The sequence below is a fragment of the Colossoma macropomum genome, unplaced genomic scaffold (genome assembly GCF_904425465.1).
Source record: "Colossoma macropomum unplaced genomic scaffold, Colossoma_macropomum, whole genome shotgun sequence".
Lineage (NCBI taxonomy): Eukaryota > Metazoa > Chordata > Actinopteri > Characiformes > Serrasalmidae > Colossoma > Colossoma macropomum.
This window is the reverse complement of record NW_023494802.1, coordinates 2,039,686-2,062,546: the sequence shown is the minus strand read 5'-3', so window position 1 is coordinate 2,062,546 and position 22,861 is coordinate 2,039,686. Positions and strand designations below refer to the sequence as shown.

General features: G+C 37.3%; 1 protein-coding gene across 1 annotated transcript; it reads right to left on the bottom strand.

The window, feature by feature from the left end:
• Window positions 1-310: 310 nt before the first annotated feature.
• LOC118822971 (glutathione hydrolase 7) lies at window positions 311-20,853 on the bottom strand. Its single transcript, XM_036592314.1, has 15 exons — window positions 19,867-20,853; window positions 15,480-15,706; window positions 14,139-14,290; window positions 13,861-13,975; window positions 11,641-11,708; window positions 10,512-10,585; window positions 9,293-9,486; window positions 8,424-8,511; window positions 7,527-7,654; window positions 6,986-7,074; window positions 6,471-6,623; window positions 5,909-6,026; window positions 5,521-5,658; window positions 5,173-5,272; window positions 311-3,574 (listed from the first exon to the last, which is right to left on the bottom strand). The coding sequence occupies exons 1-15, from the start codon at window positions 20,084-20,086 to the stop codon at window positions 3,399-3,401; spliced, it is 2,040 nt and encodes a 679-aa protein (XP_036448207.1). The 5' UTR covers window positions 20,087-20,853; the 3' UTR covers window positions 311-3,398.
• Window positions 20,854-22,861: the final 2,008 nt, after the last annotated feature.

The window sequence follows — 22,861 nt, the reverse complement described above, 5'->3', positions numbered from 1 at the left end:
TGTGTTGCACTACTGAAAAAGACTGAATCTGAGGGTTCTAGGCCATAGATGCCATAGTTATGGCACCCTTTATTTCTATGTTTTTTTTTCCTTAGCAAATAAATTGAAATTGCCATAATTAAGTTTTCTGTCTATACGTGATATCCTGTTTTCAGGAAAATTGATAAAACATGTGATTTGTAATTTGGGGTATTTTGCTTTGACTGTATCTCAAGTATAATGTGCAAATTCATTAATTTATTCATTAACATTAATTTATTGGACAATCCAGTGTTGGATGAGCAAATTAAAAATGTCTGTTCTGCTGAAAAACAGTTCAGTGAAAGCCTTTATTTTCGCAACAGTGAAATTTGCAGACAGTCTGAACATAATGCTGGCCTGCAGTAGCAAATGCATGACTGTTACTGTACTGTACTGTTACTGGAACTGCTTGAACATGGATGTAGTCCAGAAAAAAAACAATAATTACAGGTAAATTACCATTAAAGTTATAATAAACATTTATGCTTCTTCATTTGGTCCACACAAACACTCGCAATACAAAAGAAACAGTCACTGTGCAATCAGGAAGGCAAAATTCAAGCAGGATTACAAGACCATACAAAACTTCAACTGGCCAAGTGCAGCTCATGCCACTTTGATTGTGTTATTACCGTGTTATAAGTTGAGTATCACTGTGAAAAAAATGCAATATGCTGTTAAACAGCTGACCACTACACAACGCTGCATACAAAAGTGTAACATTTTCCCTTAAAAGCATCAATGTTCACTGAATGTGTACATAATAATAATAATAATATTATTTCACTGGAACAGTCTTTCACAAATTCAGGGCTGTTTTACAATAGAATTAGCATAAAAAAAATCCCCAAAAAGTGCTAATGTTCACAAATCAAACATGCTATAACACAGACCAAAAATATTAAATCAATAAATGAAAAACATTTTTTGTACATTCAACAATACAGTACATTCCCTAAAACAAAGCAGGTCAGTTAATCATTGATGTTTCAGTCTATGCTAATGTTCATCAGCTCAACATCAAAATACAAGAACAAAACTACAAAAATCACCAATAAATAATGAGTTAACATACACAAACATTTCACTCTGGCCATCACTGCAACAGCGGTCTGCCCAGCCCCTTGTTTGAACGTGACTTTTTTCTCATACCCAGCCCTAGACATGAAAGCCAAATATGACTATACAATATGGATCTATGGATCTGGTCAGTAACTTGCGACGTGGACACTCAGTCTAGAAAGTTTAACCCCTTAAAATCTCCGGCTTTTTACATACTAAGGCTTATTATTCAGACTACAGGGACTTCAATGCAAACTGAACTGAGCTATTCTATAGGTTATAGAAGTGTGTAGTAAAACATTGGTGGGCCCTGGCCATTTAACGGGTTAAGCAATAAAATAGAAATAAAATAAATAAAACTATATAAATATTCCACATGACTGCTTTAAACTAAACCACAGCACACATTTGTTAACTAATGAAGGTTTTTGTAACTAATGTGTCCAGTTTGACTGGGTGCACAAGCTAAAAAGGTCATACAATGTACAGCATCCACAGTGGGTGATACCAAAAGCATATTAAAATTGTAGTGTAGATGGCAACAGTTAAGTGAACACTCATAGTAAGGCTGCATAATATATGTTCATTAATCATTATCATGACATTAGCCTTTGCAATAGACCTCTGAGGTCATGTGTCATTTAATTGTCAGCGTCAAGCCCATATGAGGAACTCCAGCAGTTTTCCACTGTGGGAAAAATGAATGGTGCTAAACAAGCAGCACTCAGTAGCAGTAATGATAACCAATCAGCACTCAGTAATGCCAACCAATCAGCAATGAGTAGCAGTAGTGCTAACCAATTACCACTCAACACTCAGTAGCAGTAATGTTACCCAATCAACACTCAGCAGCAGTGACGTTACCCAATCAGCACTCAGTAGCAGTGACGTTACCCAATCAGCACTCAGTAGCAGTAACGCTAACCAATCACCACTCAGTAGCAGTAATGCTAACCAATCAGCCCTCAGTAGCAGTAATGCTAACCTATCAGCACTCAGTAGCCTACGGCCCATAACCTGCTGCAGAAAAACGGAAATATACTTTTTTTATGAAATACAGCCGTCTACGTTCATTTTTAGCCTTTTCGCTCTATTCGCCGTCATTCATGATCGCAGGCATCTTGCATGTCATGTTTGTCATGTTGTCAATATTTTTTATACATTGTGAGAAATAGGAAGCAGCCAGGCTTCCCTTAAACTGGCTCTGCCCTTACTACTGCAAATGAGCCCTCTAATCAATCACAGTGGGTTATTTTTACTGTGTGCTGTGAGCATCCTGACCAATCACAGCCCCAGATGAGTTTTTGAGTGTTTTGGTCAATCACAGAGTTCACGTAATGCAACAAACGTCATTTGTTCAAAATAATGCAGTAGGAACCAGATGTATAGTAATCACTGCAATATCACTGATTTAATAGCGTTAGCGTGTGGTACATGTTATGCAGCCCTAACTTATTTGCAGCCTGGAAGATATGTAGCTTGGTGGCATTCCGGATGTGCATGTGTATTTAAATGGTGGTTGTGTATTTACAGTCCACTCTCCAAAGCAGATACGTGCTGACACCATCCACTTTCGGACTGTTTTCAGTCAAAATTCTACCCTTAATTACTAAGCATGTAACATCTTTAGGTAAAATATGATTTTCAATTCTGACGTCAAGATTTGTATTGGTTTATATTGTTAAACTGACTTGGTACAGAGCTACACAGACGGGTTTGGCTCAGATTTGTGTGGCCATGCAGGCCATCTAACAAAATAACCCCCAAAAACCACAAACCCAACCATTTGTAATTTCAGAAAAAAATCTTCAGTTGCACTCCAGGATGCCTAGGCTCAGTTTCAATCCTTTTTTTCTTCTAATGTGCCCTTGCCAACTTCGACTCACCCCTCAGAAGTGAATGAATGGACAGGGCTAAACTGATGTAGGCTTAATAGGAGGATATATGTAACTGGTTTGGTTCGTGTGACATCAGAGGAACAATTTTTGCAGTATAGTTTCCATATATGGATTGTACAGACTTGTGAGTAAATAGTACATTTAGAAATAGTGTTTACATTTTACTTCAAACAATTTCCATGATATGGCCTTTCAAAATATCGTACTGGAATGGCTAGTTTTGATTGCTGTCAGTGGTTGGATCACAGAATGTGTAAAATATTCCAACTGACTTGATGATCTGAATTATTTGATATCTATGATGCACTACGAGGGTATACAGTGTTTTCCTTCTTCCCTCACAGGTCTCCACTCACAAAAAAATCTCATATTCGGTTTATTGCACTAAGATTAACTTTCCCCCCACACAGGCTTCTACTAGGGCATGGACATAGACATGGTAAGCGCAGATGCATCTGCACTGCGGGGGTCCTTCACTCCAATGATGAGGTCATTGGTCCTTCTGGTGCCCTCCACCAGCGATATAACGTCCACTCTCTCCACTTCGTGGCCTTTCTGTTTGAGGGCCTCCACATCCTCCTTCAGAAACTCAGCTAATCAAAAAGGACATTGAATCAGATCAGTGACCAACGGATTGTATCTTTTTAATTATAAAAATGGTGGTTCTTTAAGGATTCTTTAGGAAAGAAATGGTTCTATATAGAACCATGAACACTTTACATGATTAAAAGGTTCTCTGCATCAAGGAATGGTTCTTCATACTGATGGAGAATGTGCTGCAGATGGTTCTATATAGCAACATTTTGAAAAGAGGTTTCTACTATGGTTACGATGTCAAGCTTGTAAAAACAGCACCCTTTTTGGTGCTATATGGAACAAGCAGCATGTTCTCCATCAATGTGAAGAACCCTTTCACGATGCACAGAATTCTTTAATCATGCAAAGGGTTCTTTGAGTGTTCACGGTTCTATATTTGTACACAATAAAAGCACACAATTTATTCCCATTTAACTGAAGTCAGGTAAGAAGAGGCTTAGAACTTGGAAATACAGGAAAGAAATTGTCCCTTTAGAATTATAAGGTTCTATCTGCGTTCTGAGCAGTTTTGAGATATTAAGCTTCAAAGATTTTGCATTCCAAATAGCAAAACTGATACGTGGAACACGTCTCTCTCATACATGAAAATGACAGACACCATAAATTTATCAGAATCAGAATCCTGTCATATTTGTAAATTAGTTTTTTGAACAGATAGAACCTTCTAATCCTAAGAACTCACTTCCTTTCTCGTGGAATTATAAGGTTCTATCTGGCAATACATGAAAAGAAGCACCGTTTTTCAAGGAAAACAGTGTACTCTTAATTTATTTTAAAAGATAAAATTAGTGTTGTAACAGAGTGTCTACTTGTATCAGAAAGTTCAATTTAATGCTTTTTATGACATTTTTATGACATTTATTATTTATTTATTTGTTAGGATTTTATTTCTTGTTCTAGGACAAATAATCTTTTTCATATTAAAAACAAGCATTGATTGATAGATTGATAGGTCAGTGCTAAATATGTTGTCCAGTGCAGAGGTCAGTTGTAGGTAGAAGCCATTCATTTAAGTTTCCTTTAGGTCAGACAGCAACCAGCTACTGTGATGAACTGTCCCAACAGGTATGTATAGCAGGTCAGTATAAAGGCAGTATGAGATTTTGTTTTATATCAGAAAAGTGACTCTAATGAGCCAAAATATCTTTCTTTTGGGAGAAAGAAGAAAAAGAAAAGATGGATGAATGAATAAAATTCATTTTTATATTGTAAATAAGACATTAATTCAAATGTACACAATTTAATTTCCTTTAGGGCTTAAAATTTCTAACATGTTTTCATGTTTCATAAAGTGTTATAAACCTTTCCTGCAGTCACTGAGCAGTGTGGCGACATGACAAAGAAACAGAACCCGATTGGTCCCCTTGTGTGTATTCTAAGCTCGCAGATAGAACCTCATAGAAGTTCACCTCACACCTCACGTAATGTGTGTGTAATACGTGAATAACCTAATTTTGACAAAAGTGTCAGACAGAACCTTATAATTTCAAGGGAACTAGATGTATGTGAACACAAAATGCCTTAGTGAGAGGGAAACTAAAATAATGCAGAAAAGAAAGAAAGAAAGAAAGAAAGAAAGAAAGAAAGTACTTACCGTCCACCAGCAGAGTGTTGGGCTGCAGCTGAGGGTGAAGCCTGCCGTACGTCAGGCTGTCACTCAGGTTTTTATGCAGTGATAAAACATTCATCAGCACCTATGGAGATACCAAAGAAATACCACTTTTAAGACTTTTGCAATAGTAAATCTTTAATATATTTTTGATTTAATAGCTACTATAATTGAATCATCATTTTAATAACAACATTAAAACAACTGCTAATAATATTCTTATAAATTTATAACTGTATTTATAAAGCTATTAATAATTGTGTGTGTGTTTGCTTTACACTAAAGGAATAACATATTATAATTAGTGCATGCTGGTAAGTGTAGGTGCTGAACCTGTGTGATGCCGCTGAGGGCCCGGTCACTGTTGGAGGACCCCAGAGCTACATAAGTCCCACAGAGGCCCAGAGAGGGTCTGACCACTGTGGGCACCAGAAATGAGAGTGGCCTCTTTCCTGGCTTGATACTGTTACGCTGGAGAGGAGCACACATGACAGTAGATGTTAATCTGAACTCAAACTGAGGAGGGCTGGTGGGTGAGGAGGGAGGGTAACCAAATATTTCAAATAGTTTACAAAATAAACAAAAACAATGCATACATCAATCTGCTCTGCACAATCAGCACTTATGTCATATCAATTAATCTGGAAAAAAATATGTATTTAGAATTATTCTTGCAGGTTTCTCAGAGAACTAGGCGTGAACGCTGAAGGCTTTTCAGTACCGGGTTTGGTGGGGCTGATCCGTGGCTTTTGTTGGGCCAGGAGAAGTCCAGAATTTGACTGTTCAGGAGGATTCCAGAGGGAGTTACGATGCGGCTTCCAAAAGGCTGATTCAGAGAGCTGAGGAAAAAAAAAACAGATCATAAAATATCAGTATTGGTCTCAAAGTCATAAGAATCAGAAATCATAACACATTTTTCCATCCTATCACAACAGTTAGTTCAGATGACATGATGATGTCATCAGTTAATAAACGCTCTACCCTAGCTGAGATTATAAGCCAGCATGAATCTACAGTGTGTAGCTTTTACAGTCTGACAGTAATAACTGTGGAGTGATTTTAATCCAGTATGAATCTGCAGTGTGTAGTTTTACAGTCTGACATTAATAACTGTGGAGTGTTTTCTATCCAGTATGAATTTGCAGCATGTGTAGATTTTACAGTCTGATAGGAATAAATTGTGGAGTGATTTTAATCCAGTATCTACAAAGTGTAATTTTTACAGTATGACAGTAATAACTGTGTAATAACAGATGTACAGAGAGTAATCCCTCACTGTTTACCTCATAACAGACACAATGAAGTCATCTGGACCCATGACCATAACCTGACTGGCCACTGCTCCCTCCTCCAGCGCATAGCCAGGGGTGTAGTGTCCAGGAGAAGATGCGTAAGAGTCATTAATCATCTGCCGGAACACACCAGCCTGGGTTTTACTGAAATGCAAAGACAACACTGTTATCATTTTCCCTACAATGGGCAATACAGTCCTGTTGTCACAGAAAAATACTGAACTACTTTTTTCACTTATCATTAAATAAGTTTTGTAAATGAACAGGCTTCTTTTGTCTACAGTGTCCTGCATACACCACGTTACACCACATTGTATGCTGCATTTTATTTTACTTGCTTACTTATTTTATGTGTGTTATTTATGCCATTACATCTCAATCTCCGGATTAATATCCTGATCAATCTCCTGATCAACAAAAGTTTTCACATTGTCATGAATTTGTATTGAATAGCCTGTGTAAGCACAGTAAACATGGTGAGGTATAATTTAATCAGTAAATCTTACCTTAGCATCTGAGCCAAAACTTCAGAGACAGAGGGGTCATACATGGGGTCTCCGAGCCCACTGGCCAGTGACAAGGCAATTTTCAGAGTCTTAAATGAAAAACAAGGGAAACAAGCAACAGCAAATTCAAATTCTACAATTTTTAAACCAATGGAATGGCATTTTTAGAGCAGTAGATGGCAAATATGTGCCATGACTATTTTGGTGATTGAGGATTGTACAAATGTTATTGCATAAATGTAGAGCACAGCTTTCACATATTGTTATTTTTGGGAGAACAATACAAGCATAATATATATTACTGTTTATTATTTACATTCCATTACTGTGTAAATAGTTCCTCAATCACATATTTGTATTCAATGCATTTTTTTATAAAAATAAGTGTGTAAATCTTATATGTAAATCATACAAAAATAAATAAAATCCACCTAAAATGAAAGTGGAGATACGATGCACTGAACAATTTAATAAATAATAGAAATCTAAAGGTCAGAGAGTTACAGCCCTGTAAGCTTGTGAGCATGTGAGGCTGCAGTACCTCAGCTATCCAGTGGTGGGTGCTGTTCTTCTGTGCCTGGCTGGTGATGTTGTAGCCTTCCAGGATGTTGAGGGCAGTCAGGAGAGCAGATCCAGCGTGGGGGGGCGGAGCAGCCATTACCTGGTGACCTTCATGAGACGAGACAAAAAACAGCAACAAATATTTACATAAAGCTTTTCTGAGTTGAGGAGTTTGAAACTTATTCACTGTTCATACTTTGGTGGAAACCCGTACTTTGTCCTTTCACTCACTGGCCATTTCGTGAGAAACACCCACCTCATATGTCCACTATATATCTGTACAATTACTATTGCAAAAATGTGTATGCCCCTGCGTTTGTTCATATTCAGTTTAAAGGGAAATTCCACCAATTTTTCAGAATTTTGACAAAATTAAATGGTTGAGATATAAATGGTGTAAAATGGTTGATTGCAGAGACCCAGATTTCTTTACAGTGGTAGTGATAGGGACCAGGGGTCTCCATGACTACAACACAAATATAGCCGTTTTATTTACTATCCAAAACCACCAGTGAACCTACACGTGTCTGAGTCTTTATATGTAGTGTCGATGATAGTAAAATAGTGCTGCGGCCTATAAGTTGTGAAAATAGTCAATCATGGGTTCACTCTGCTTCCATGCTTCACATCCAGTAGGGAGCCGATTTTGTCTTTTATTAGGTGCCCTAATACAGTTGCCCAATTAACAAAAAAAAAAAACCATAAATATGTAGAGATAAAAGAGATAAATAGATCATTAAAACTAAAGAGCCTGTTTTGAAAATGTAGTGAGTGAAAAGTACAGGTTTTTCTTTTGAAATGTAGTGAAATTTACTATTTAAATCACTATTCTGTTAATACCAAAACATATCCAGCATAAAGAGTTAAGTATATTTACCCTGGTAGAGGCTCTGTACTGGCTGCTGTAGGACTGTAGTGTAATTACTAAAATCCTCCTCAGTCAGGACTCCACCACTGGAATAAACCTGTAGCACAAACACATACACTACTATCAAGGCAATGGCTCAGCACTGATACACATGTAACTATGTAAATAACTATGATTATTACCAACAGTATAAAAACATCTGATAATAACTGTACATTTCAAGTCTTAAAGGGGAATCTGACATTTTTCAATTATTCTGTATAATTCAATTAATAAGATTGAATTCAGAGCGGTTTGCTGTGAAATGGTTCCCTGCAAAGAAACTTACGGACTGAGATTTCTTTACAGTGGTGGTGATGGGAACCAAGGGTCACTATGACTACAACACAAATATAGACATAGTATTTACTGTCCAAAGCTACCAGTGAACGTACACGCGTCTTCTGAGTTTTATATATGATACGACAACCGGCATGTACAACTCTGTCTTGAAAGGACTGAATTAAGCTGTATTTTAATCAATTTAACACAACACTTTGCCACAAAACTATCGTAAAACAATGTGTCAGACATCAGGCGGTTTATATGTAACCATTTCATGTAATAACTTCCTGTGAAGGAGTTTTTAGAGGTGGACGTCTGGTTCCTATCACCACCACTGTGAACAATTCTGACTCTGTAGTTTCTCTAGAACAAAGCATTTCACACCAAACCACTCTGTATGACTGTGTTTACATCTTGACCACTTATTTATACAGCAATTTTGAAAAATCACTGCAATTCCCCTTTAAAATGATCCAAATAATATGCAACTGCATCTACGATAGAGACGTTTTGCTGAGTTGCATAGATCAAATGTTAGTAAAGGTCAGCTGTACCGCAGATGCCATTTCCTGACTCAGGTTTCCGCTGTAAAACTCAGCGATCCCATTAGCGGCGACCCTGTCCAAAATGAGCGCAAGGTCGAGGCGTCTGGTGAAGAGGCCCGAGAGAGGAGGCTGACCATCGGGCAGGAACAGCTCGTGGAAAGCCTCCGAAACATTCTGGTCTTTTATTTTAGACAGTGCATCCGCTACAGGCAGAAATACAACAAGAGTGTAGTAGTACAATTTTAAACAGACTAAAATGAACACAAGCCAAATTTCCAGCAAACTCTGACATACACTAGCACTCAAATGCTTGCAACCGTTTGTCATATTCATATTTTTGGTTATTTTATATACAATAATAACAGTACAAGTACAATGTGAATTAAAACATGATAAACTATTCACAAGAAAGATTTTTTTGTAGACGTTTACACAGTATTATTCAATATGAATATAGATGTTTTAAAAACAATCTTTCAGCAATAGTCACATTAATTGAGTACATTTACATGCACTAAATAATCTGATCATAATCAGATTTCTGCAGTTTTCTGATTAATCAACAGCATACTACGATTTCTTAGATTGGATTAAGGTCTAGAAATCCGATTCAGAAATCTGATAAAGACACTGGATTTTAGCTCAGTAATTAGATTTCTCAGCGCATGTTAACGCTTACTCCGATTTCTTTCAGTTTTCTCAGTTTGTGCATGTGCTGAAATGGACAGTCTTACCGGAAACAGCAAGCAGCTTTTAACACAGCACCCGCGAGATACAACAAAACGCTTTTAGAGTGATGCTGAAACCGACTACATGCTTGACGAAATAAAGGATTTAAATATTCTTCATCTTCTAGATGATATATGTTCATATTTTCAGGTAAAGTGGCGCAAATAAAAAAAGCATTACCTTTGAGTTTTACGGTACGCTTGCATAACGTCTTCTTCCGAGAGTTTATTGGCCGGTTGCACGGCAGAAGTCTGATTATTGACTGACTCACGTATGTAAATGCATGTAAACACGCTGAACGAATTATTGACAAAATCTGATTTTCTGCAGTAATCAGATTATTAAGTACATGTAAACTCACTCATTGATTTAAGAGAGTGTTTTAATGCACTGCAAGGTCTACCACAATCACAATTTACAGCGTATTCAATGGCAATATTATCGTTTTATCCATACTGTGCAGCCTAAGTCTTTATGTATGTGTGTGTGAGCTACTCACCCAGGTCATGAGTAATGTTGAATCCATTCCTGGCCACATCTGCGGCCATGGCGATGACCTCTTTCCATGGCCTTCTGCAAAAAGAGAAACACAGCATTACTGCAAATCTGATTCCACTTTTATTTTAATGCACTCAGACAGAAAAGCTCCTTGTATCATACAGGAAGTCAGTTACTGGCTGTTTTTATGTAGCATTATTTATTTAAAAAGAACAATCATTTCTTCTATTTCTATATCATTTCTACGTTTTGCGTTTGCTAGCACAATTACACATAATTAATCACTGTGGATATTCATATCTATGGAAGAATATAACTGAGCAGATATGCATCATTTGGAAGACGTGCAGCATGTGGCTTTACATAAAATAATTTTTGATTAATTATTAGAGATCACACAATCTGACTGTTGAAAAGTATTCTATCCATGTTGCTAAATATAACATCATTCCACTGACCACCGGCTGATAAACAACATCAGTGGTCGCATTACTCTAAGCTGCTACTCTAACTACTCATTTTGGCAGAAGAAACTGGAAATATTTAAAGCATATATTTGAAAGATTGTTTGGGGTTTTTTAGCTTGATCTCTTTCTTTATTTTTGCAAAAACAATAGAACAGTAATGCAATAGATTATGTGATACCATGAAAAAAGTATATAAACTATTAACACTATGATTTAAAGACGAGTATTCCTGGCAAAAACATGTGTATGTGCATCTTTTACTATTAAAGGGCCTATTTTCCACATTTTTCTTGCATGTTATGACTTTTGTGTGGTTTTAAGTATCAATAAACAGTCATAGTTTTTACCATTTTAAACCCCTGAGAATTAAACAGGGAGTGTGCCTTTAGGACTGATGTATGCAGATGATCTCTGCTCTGATTGGCTGTACTGTATTGTGCCTCATTCAAAAAGTAGCCTGAGCTGTAACACTCCTTATAACTTCAGCGTGAGCTGAACCAGGCTGTTCCTGCAGCTTATTTTGCATAAATGGACGGTGTGTACTATAGAGTGAATGTACATTTTGAAACTCTAAATTATGTTTACATACTACATCAAAACACTCTTATTTCAATGATATGTGTAACACGACTAAAGAAATTGAACCAGTGACCTTGAACGTACTTTCCATAGAGCTGGTGAGCCTGATGGAGTCCACTGAGCATGCCCGGAACAGCTACCAGCAGACCAGGCTGAAGGAAAAACAAACACAAAGACACAGATCATTAAACAGACACAACATTAAACAGGTTCAACATGAACAGCTCAGGGACATGCTTATCAGAAGAGCTATTAAAAGTCAAATTTCATTCAGTTCAGTTCCAAAGAACCACAGATGTAGTCCATGCAATAAAAGTTTACACTCCGTACACTAAGGCTGGACGATATGAATGTTAAAACAAGACTTATGATATGGTTATAGGATATTGTGATGATAGTATGAGAAGATATTCAACAGTAGATAACTGCTATGTCAATGTTCTGCGTATCATCGCTGTCCAAAACAAACACAAGTATCTCAAAAATGGCAAGTTTACAGAAAAGGGCAAAAACATTCTTTACTCTTAATGAAAATTAACGTAAAGAGATTTTATTCCAAGGATTTTTGGAGTATTTCTATTGGTCCATTCATCATGAAATTTTCACACAACAAAGTGCAGCCTTTGTGTTCAGAATGATGTAGAAAAATAGAAGTGGAAAAAAACAGAGATACATGTTTTTTTTGGACAGTGACAAAATTCAATATGCATTTTACTACTGTTCTATGAGCATCACTATAACCTCTCCTTTAGGCAAACAGTAAAAATTAAAAATGACCATATAAACTACCATTTAAATAGTTGCCATTTACTATTGTGCAAAGTGCAAAATAATAATAATAATAAAGAAGAAGAAGAAGAAGAAGAAAAAGAACAACAACAACAACAACAACAAACAAACTACTAAAAAACAAGTATAACACTGTTGTCGGAAAAAAACTCGCATCTCCATTTTTGAGGTTTTTCAGTTTTTGACTTAATTTGAAAATACCTGTTACACTTTACACTGTATATACAGTTCATGATGAATGGGCTAAAAGAAATGACCCCAAATTAAGTGGAAAAAAGTCTGGTTACATTGACTTACATTAAAAGTAAAGTAGGTTTTCTACTTCTCCAGTAAAGTTACCACTTTGAAGATATAAGGTTTTCTTTTGACAACAGCGATATATTTCTGTGCAATTTAAGGCTGATTCCCTGAACAGCTGTGTTACATAGTCCTACAATAATGAATATGCAATTCCATAAAAAGTTTATCATGGTGATGCACGTTTGTTGTAACAGGAGCCACAGATTAAGTACCGGTGTCATTTAAAGTATTTCACAGACTGCTATTTTAAGGCAACCTAAATTGAGCTCTGTTCCCCCAGAAATGAATTTATCTAAATGTTTCAGGTCTTTGATTATGTTCTTCACAATTCATCATACCATAAGATTTACAAGATAAATTTTTTGTTTCAGTAAGCACCTAAATGGCACAGTGGTTTAGACACCCACCCCATGAACAGGAAATACCACATCACTGTGGTTATCTAAAGGCCACACCAGCTGGGTCGTGCCACATCAGCATTGGGTCACATATAACAGATACTGCACAAATTGTCACAGTGAGAGCACCATTAAACGTAAATTTCCTTTTTACTCTACTTGTATAAATTTAACAAAATGAAACTTATCATAGCTCACTATTAACATTTGTGTGTTCATCTAAAAGACTGGCTGCCTCTCTCTGTGTACATTTAAAGCTGTATGTGCTTCTACTGTGGCTTTCTGTGATCTTGATATGGCTTTAATTTAATGCAGTAATGGTAAAATGCTACATCATAGTGCTGTGACACACTGAGAAACTAAAGTGTTCATTATGTATGAAATTGAAAATGAATTCACCACACAGATTCTGGTGAGTTAATGTTAATGCTAGCTACCAATAACTGAATTTGCCCCATAACAAATATTAACAGAAAAAAACCTTTGAAGTCTACAAATATTTTAAATGAAATTATATCATGACTGCTAATAAGTTAGAAGTATTTAAATATCTAACTCAGTGTTTTAGTTACATTTCTATGTTCTACCTTGGAAAGTACTGCTAACCCTGATCAGCTAACCACAGAAAACCCCCACAACTTCAGACCTGACCTCACCACTGCAAAGGAGCACTTGCTAGCCCAGGTAATTATTAATAAGTAACTGCAGGTAGCTTGAAAGGACACTAGCCTTCTTTCTTTCTTTTAGCAGCAGTATCTTAAAAACTACACTTTTACTTGCACTAAATAGGCACATTTTAACAGTAAGTCTACTTTACCTTCTGCTCTAGGTTCAGCAGCATCTCCTCCCGGAGGCCAGAGGGCACCGTTTCACGAAAGTCAATGACTCGGCTCTCGTTTTTCCGAATGTCGTGGACCAGCATGACGCCACCACTGCACAGCCAGAAACGAAATAGCATTTTATTTTGATCTCAAGCAACAAAACCCCCTACTCTTTCCCCGGTCTGCCGAGCTATCTGTCAGTGCTGTGCCAACAGTAGCTTTGACTGTTATTACCAACTATGTACATTTCATAGCTCCCTTTTATTCCACATACCCTCCGATTCCCGAGGCGTGGGGGTGAATAATGCCCAGGCAGAGGGCAGCAGCTATAGCAGCATCCACACTGGAGCCCTGTTGTCCGAGCACGTCAAAGCCCAGAGATGTACAGCGTGCCACGTCTGTCACCACAGCGCCCTGGTTAAATATCTGAGAGAACAACCAGACACTGAAGACACTGTTTATAGATCACAGAACCACTGAAGCGGTAAAGTAGAAATGAAAAGTGATGAATGTTTTGGAGACAATATAATTTGTATCTACCTATTAGTTACAGTTTCTTTTATACTACAGTTAGGTATAATAATAATAATAATATTAAATAGCACTAAATATTCATAATCAATATTTGGTAATTCATAGTAGATACTGAATAATGCAAAGTACTTATTGACTAAAAAGCCCTAATATTAACAACTGAATAATAAGTTTGCAGTTTTAGGGGTTCACTGCACAAAACATAAATCAGACATGCATTAAAGTAACATCACAGCTGATAGAGGAGTTATTTTATGCCTTTTGAAAAAATATTTCTAGCTGTTCCACAGGAATACCTGCCATTTATACAAGCTAGTTTTCTCCGGTTAGCACTAACGGTTGTAAATCCTCTGACTTCACAACTTAATTTGATTACAGTTTTTGTGGAGGTGATTCAGTGCATCAAGAAATCTCGTTTCACCAGTAGCACAATATAGACAATAAAACTAATACCAAGCTTTTATTTTTGACTCTTGAGATTGGAAATAGCTTGATTTTTTTTGGCCAAAGTATGACTGCATACCTAATCAAAACAATACAAAATCATTATTACATTATTTTAAAAAAATCAATGCTCTTCTCATCTCCAGATCAATGTATCACATTTATGACATTTGTGTGGTCTTATATACAAAAACTATCATGATTCATTTTTACATGATCATTTTCTGGCCTCATTTTATCCCTTACAATTAAACAGGCTGTTTTTGTTACTGTGCCTTTAAGACTGATATATGTACATGATCTCTGTTTTGATTGGTTGCCCTGTATTGTGCAGTCCAGGCTAAAACACTCCATATAACTTCTGTGCGAATGGTCAGAGCTAAATGATAAAGGCAGAATAGGCGGATATATCATAAAATATAATTTACGTTATATCACAAAAAATGAATTCAAAGTGGGCTGTTATGTAGACTGTACAGACAAGAAAGGGAATGACACATTTTGAAACTTCAACAGTGTTTACATACCACATTAAACTCATTGCGATATGAGCCCTTTAAACACAATTATACACTCCTAGTTAACATTATATTAAACAAAGAGAATCACAGAATTTTTCATGCTCCATTCAGAGCACCTGAGGGTCCCCGAAGTAGATCTGCATGATGAGAGCAACGGTGACCCCTGTGGCAAAGGTCAGGCAGGCCGTGATGATGACAGTCAGGCCGTCCCGCGTGCAGGCGCACTCCTGACCGAATGGATCTTGCCGTGTCTCCCTCAGCGGAGAAAGGTCCTGACTGGCCAGGTCCGAGGCCGAGGAGGCCAGACGCTGCAGGCGTGCAGACTTCAGGAACAGGTCAGGGTCTGAGGACATACAGGTGAATTTATTTACTTATTACTTATTTATTACTTAAGGGGAAATTCACACCTTTTTCCAAAACGTGCATAATTACATAGTCACAATCTGAAGAAAGTAATTCAGAGTGGTTTGGTGTGAAATGCTCAGCTCTAGAGAAACTGACCCAGTCAAAACTGTTCACAGTGGTGGTGATAGGAATCAGACGTCCACCTCTAAAAGCTCCCTCACATAAAGTTACTACATGAAATGGTTATGAATACACTGCCTGATGTCTGAGACACTGTTTTATGATAGTTTTGAGAAGATTTCAGTCTAAATGTTTTATTCATTTTTTTTAAATTTATTATTCATTTTTAAGAGGTATGAGCTCTGTGTTAGGGTAAAATAGTTTATCATCAATATTTTATGTAAAACTCATGTGTAGGTTCACTGGTGGTTTTGGATAGTAAATAAAATGGCTACATTTGTCTAGACATGGGTGACCCCTGGTTCCTAGCACCACCACAGTAAAGAAATCAGCCTGGATGAGTTGGTAAGTGTCTCTACATTGAAGCATTTTACATCAAACCCTTCTGAATGACTGTGTACATCTTAACAATTTAATTACACTATAAAAAAAAAAATCAATGGAATTCCCCTTTAAATTGTCGTTATAAGGCACTGACCAACTAAAATCTGGCCTATTTATTTCTATGTAACATATCAAGTAACTGCATACTAACAAATAAAACATGATAATTTTTCAGAAACAAATTTACTACCAGTGTACAGATCGATCATGCTCTGCTTTCTACTTTCTAGTCAGTGTCATGGATGAGAACAGCCCTGCAACCGTTATTAAAGCCACAACATGCTACAGAGTTGGATTTGAACAACTGTGCACAATTTCATTTTCCCCATAATTAATCATAAATGTATGATGCTGTATGCAGATTTAAAATGCTTCTGGTGCTTTTTTCTGAATTATCCGTCATGAATAGGGCTGGGTATTGTTACATTTTTTAAGAATCAGTACTGACACCTTAAAAAATGTTCAGGCCAAAACCCAAAACCAAAAGTATTATAAAACAATGTCTCAGACATCAGCAGTGTATTCATAACCATTTCATGTAATAACTTTCTGCAAGGGAGCTTTTAGAGGTGGATGTCGGGTTCCTATCACCTCAGATAAGCGGTCCCACCTAATGCAAATATGTTTTTTTCTATACACTTTCATGTAGACTAGGACAACCTGGTCTACAGTTTATTCTGCCAGGACAACCTGCATCAGAAAGTCTCTGCTTTTGTTCCACAGTAAAGCACTATAGCCAGACTGTATGGATTTTTCATATGATTCAATTTGTAAACATTTAGGGTGGGTCTCCCACAATGAGATTAAACCTAAGACTAGAATTAAACAGGACTATCAGCACTGAATCACTACTGGCATCAAAGTGCAGTGCAGAAGCAATGTAAAGCCATGATTGGGAAACCTGCTCTTAGGACATTAAGAGGATCTCAAGGTTTTCAGGTTATGCAGTTGTCAGATGAACAAAAGATGATGAAATAAGATTTTAAATGATCTTACTGCTGTTATGAAGTAAATATCTGTTAAAAGATTTCCATAAATGATTTTTGGGACTGCATTTAAAGGGGAATTACACTAATTTTTCCAAATTTCTCAACGATTCAGTCCTTGTGATGTAAACGGGGTGATTCAGAGTGGTTTGGTGTGAAATGGTTCAGATTTGTTTACAGAGGTAGTGATAGGAACCAGGTGGTTGCAACGACTACAACACAAATATAGCCGTTTTATTTACTATCAAAAACCACTAGTGAACCTACACGTGTCTTCTGAGTTTTTATATGGAATGTTGATGATGGTAAAATAGTCACAAACCTAAAAACAATTCGTTTTCTTTGGGGATTGTGTGTACCATAAATGGATTAAAATAAATGGATTAATTACATTTTAAGCCAAAACTACCACAGAACTATCATGAAACAATGTCTTAGACATCAGGCAGCATGTGTCTAACCATTTCATGCAATAACTTTCTGTGAGAGGGCGTTCAGAGGCATTGCACACTTCAGACGTCTGGTTCTTATCACCACCACTGTGAACTATTCTGACTCAGCAAGTTTCTACAGAATGGAGCATTTCACACCAAACCACTCTGAATGACTTTGTTTATATCTCAACCATTTAATTATGTAGAATTTTTGAAATATCGGTGGAGTTCCCCTTTAACATTTTGAAAATCGTTATAATACATGCCTGGGCAAGACTGCTACTGCCTGAGCCTTCATTATGCAAATGTGCCTCTAACTAAATCACACTCTTTGTGAGCGTGCTGACAAGCCACTGATGTTTCAGATGAGTGGGTGTTTGGATGAATGAAGGCCTAATCTCGGACTAAACTGTGATGTCAAAGGTGATTCACTACGAAAAACCTAAAAAACTAAAAAAAACATACCAAACAATTTTTATTCTGGGTTCAGGCTTCATTATGTCATGAGCAATCGGTGCTAAATATTTACATATGAAAGCATATGAAAAACCCAATAAACTCAAATAATTTTGGTCAAAATACCACAGGGTGGTCTTTAATCATGCGACATTAAGGATGATCCAGCATGTTTGAAGGGAAATTTTGCCAATTTTTCAAAATTTTTGCATAATTCAGTGATTGGGTAAACAAAATCAGAGTGGTTTGATGTGAAATGGTTCATTGATGGTTCAAGATTTCTTCACAGTGGTGGTGATAGGAACTAGGCATTGCAATGTGTACACACAAATATAGCCATTTTGTTTACTACCCAAAACCACCAGTGAACCTACACATGTCTTCTGAGTTTTATGTGTGATGGTAAATCTGAAAGATAAGTTTTCTTTTGGGACTGTTTTGCCTCTCAGACATCAGGCAGTGTATTCATAACCATTTTAGGTAATATCTTTCTGCAAGGGAGCTTTTAGAGGTGAATGATTCCGTTTACATTTTAACCATTTAATTATGCAGAAATTATGAAACACTACAGTGAACAGACAGGAGAAAAGAACCGAAATCAGCTTTCTGCTGAACACAAAGAACAAAGTAAGGCTGGTAACCCCAACTATGTTAATCTGATATGTTAGGCCTTCTGTTCAGCTCCTAAAGTCCTAACCAAAGGGAGACCTTGCTTGGCTGTATCTACTTAAATACCACAGAGAAAGAAACCTGATTGGTTCATTTCTGTTGGGCGTTAACCCCTTTGTTTCCAAACAAAAAATAAAAATCGTAAAAGAGAATTAGAGTACTTGCAGAATTTCAATACAACAAGCATGATAATTATATTAATAATCGAGTTGTGCGCTGAGTGCATTGTTACACCCTTACTTATTATTGAGTCACTGAGTCGCTGTGGGTATATAAATTAGCTAACATGACTAAAAAAATGAGTATAATCGGTAACATAACCCAGTATGTCACAGGAGTCCCTCTCAAATATCATGCTTTTTTCTATTTCCCTCATATCAAAAACAGGACTGCAAAACGCCAGAGGGCGCCCATAAGCGGGTCCTCAATAAATGGGGGTGAATGGAGCTAAACGGCTAAAAATGAAAAGTAAAATAAGTTTCTTAACACTTGCCCAGAACTTTCCTTTAACATTGGAAAGGAAAGTAAAAGGACTTATTTCACTAAAAAAAAAGCAAAGAAAATTTACGTGTATGTTTCCTTTTTTCTACAGCGAACGGGTTTTGGGCAGCAGGGAGCTAGCATTACTGCTACTGAGTGCTAATTGGTTAGCATTACTGCTACTGAGTGGTGATTTGTTAGCATTACTGCTACTGAGTGCTGATTGGTTAGCGTTACTGCTACTGAGTGCTGATTGGTTGGTGAGCGGAGCAGTTCATTGGCTGTCCGTGCTCACTGACATCATAAACGTATGAGGTGCCGAGTTTAAAAGCTCTTAAAAATATAACAGCAGTGGTAAAATGTTTTATGCTGCTCTGTGTTCAGAAAACGAATGTACTCTTTTATATTAAAAACGTTTAAACATTTACAAACTATGATGTTGCCTTAACGCTCAAATTCTGGACTCGCTCCGGAGCGCCCTCTAGCGTTCGAGAAACCTGGAAGACATTAAAGAGTGCTAATTCTCCTCAAGCTCTGTGGCTTACACTGACATTTGGGACAGACCCTACCTGTGTCCTGCTCGCTCAGGAAGTTATCATCGTCTCGGCGGGACTTCAGGGTGTTCTCGCCGGAAATGGCGTCATCCTCAGGTAAGCGGGGAAAGCTGGTGATGCTCATGTAGTCCACCGGCGAGTACGCACTTCCCAGGGTGGTCTCCTGACTGGCATCCTTCTCCGCCATGGTGCCCGAGGAGTACCCAGCTCCAGCTGCCGCATCAGGAGCGAACATGGTCAGGCCAGGAGGTCCAGCTCACTATGGAGCCAGCACAACCCTTCAGAAATGTATCTAGTACAGTGTTCTATTAGGGAGGGGGGGGAACACAAGCAAATGGAAAACCTAATTTCCCCAGACAGCCTATAGCTAAAGCAGTGTTTACAGCACCAGAAGGGGCTCCAGATCACACCAGGCGTGACAGCAGAGGCCTATTGCACTAAATGCATTCACCCACTGTGGAAGAGAAGGTAAAAACAGAAGCTTTAATCCAGCTGATTTGACTATAACAGCCCACGATTAAAGGAAATGGTCCCAGCTCAGCAGTGCTTCCCAGCCGAAGTGCAAAATCCCAGCTGCAAAATAAGATTATTCACATAACAAATAAAAAAATCAGTCTGCATCAGTCACGTTTCCAACAAGACGAGCTAATAAACCCAAACAGACGACACCAGCGCGGCCTGTGTGTGCTGCCTTCATGACGCACTACAGACATCCGTGTCCATCATCGCTCCACACCTGATCCAGGCGCGTCCAAACGCACACCAAATCACCCCACGGTCGAAAGAAAATGTGCGGAAACGTCCTGCAGAGACCCGTAGTGTGCGGAAATCAGTGAGATCCTAAAGGGATCAGCTGACATCATCGCTGTATGTGGCCTTTTAAAGGCGCAGGTGTCCCTCCAGCCTCGCATCCGCGATGACCGCGCTCCAAATCCACTCGCTCCCTGTGTAGTGTGCCTGCAAGGGCTAGAGACGCACACTCTTAATTAATGATTCTTCAAGGGTACTTTCGTAAAGAAGGCGGTTCTATATAGAACTATGAACACCCAAAGATCCCTTTGCATGTTTAAAGGGTTAGTTGCACCATTAAAAGGTTCTTCAAACTGATAGAGAATGTGCTGTAGATGGTTCTATATAGACTTATTTGAAAAGGGTTCCATATAGCACCAAAAAGAAGAGTTCTTCTATTGTTACGATGTCAAGCTTGTTACAGTAGAAGAACCCTTTTGGGGTTCTAATATGAAATGGACATGAAATGCTTTAGTGTAATATATTTTTGCCTATATTTTTTAGTGACATGCCTCGCTGAATTTATATTTATATCTCACCCACTGTAAGACCGCTTATAATTAGTTTGGATTTGCTATTAAAGTATAATTTTTACTTATCCAGCCTTTTCTGTCTATTGTACAGTAAATTTCCCAAGAACAACATACTACCATTTCTCGTTTTTCCACTGTAGTGACCGCTTTTCAATTTGCTCGAGTTCTTCTCCACAAACTATAAGTAACACATTCACTAATATAGTAAGTATAGTATAGTATGTGGTTTTAGATGCAGCAAAGAACACAAATGAGTGCCCTAACTGATCCCATGTATCCCAAAATACACTGCAAAATAAAAAAGAAAGAAATAAACGAGGTACATTTTGGCATAGCGCTCTAACATAACACTTTCAAATGTTCTGAAGTGGTAAGTCTGTTTTAGCTTATTGCTAGCTCACTGCTAGGCTATCAAAGTTTTTTTGTCTACATGTGACATCACCATTTTCCCAGAAATGTTCAGAGTCAGAATTCCCTAGGGGACTACAGGTTGATTTGAGACACAACCTAAGTGCCCTAAATACCTGACGCTTTTAAGAAAGCAGCCAAACAGGTTTTATTGTATAGTCAAGTAAAACAGCTCTGAGGCAACTCGTGTTTCGTGTTGGTTGCTATTCAGAGAATGACCCATCACCACAGATACACATACCTCCATCAGCTTGAATGAACCACAGCTTTAGTGTAATAGACACTTATGTACAGGTATGCAGCTATTAAATGTAATTAGATAGGTGTTGTTTTAGAGGTTAAACAGGTCTGCTAAGTAACATAATTAACAATAAGACCTACAACCTACACACTTAAAAAAGATATGTCTTCAAGAGTTCTTTACTAAAGAAAATGATTCTATGTAGAACCATGAAAATTTCAAAATCCTTTGTACAATTAAATGGTTCTTTGCATCATGAAAGGCTTCTTCAGGTTGATGGATAATATGTTACTTATGGTTCTATATAGCACCAAAAAGGGTCTTTTGTTATGATGTCAAGCTTGTAACAATAGACGAACCCTTTTTGGTGCTATTTATAATCCTTCTCAAAAAGGTTCTATATAGAACCATCTACAGCACATTCTCCATCAATCTGAAGAACGATTTCACCATACAAAGAACCATTTAGTCATACAAAGGGTTCTTTGAGTGCTCATGGTTCTACATTTACCATTTTATTTACCTTTGAAGAACCATCTTTTTAAAAAGTGTACATGCAGTTCTAAAACGATTATGCCAATTATGTTTACCAAAACTAGTTCTTAGTTCTCCTAATTTCATTACTGATACAATTTCAATAATTGTGCCATGTAGGTGTGTTCTAACAGGTTCCTTATATTTAAAGCTATTTATATGGACAGTAAATGTTTACTTGCTCAAAAAAGCACCTGCTCTTTCACTAAATCCATGTTTATTAGATTTATTTTAATGTTATATAGTGCTTTTTTACACTGTTAGAAATGGTACATTTTTGGTTCATCAAGGTACAAACAATGTAAATGTACCCTCAAAAGTACAACAGTAGTTTTAAGGTCCAATTGTGCACCTTAAATAAGTTTTTCCAAATGAAAAGTACATATTTGTACCTTTTCATAAACGAATGTTTTAAAACAGAACAATAAAATAAAAAGCCTGGAGACGAGACGAGGTGTGTGGAGTCAATACAACTTAGAAAATATCATTTCAATGGATTTTAATA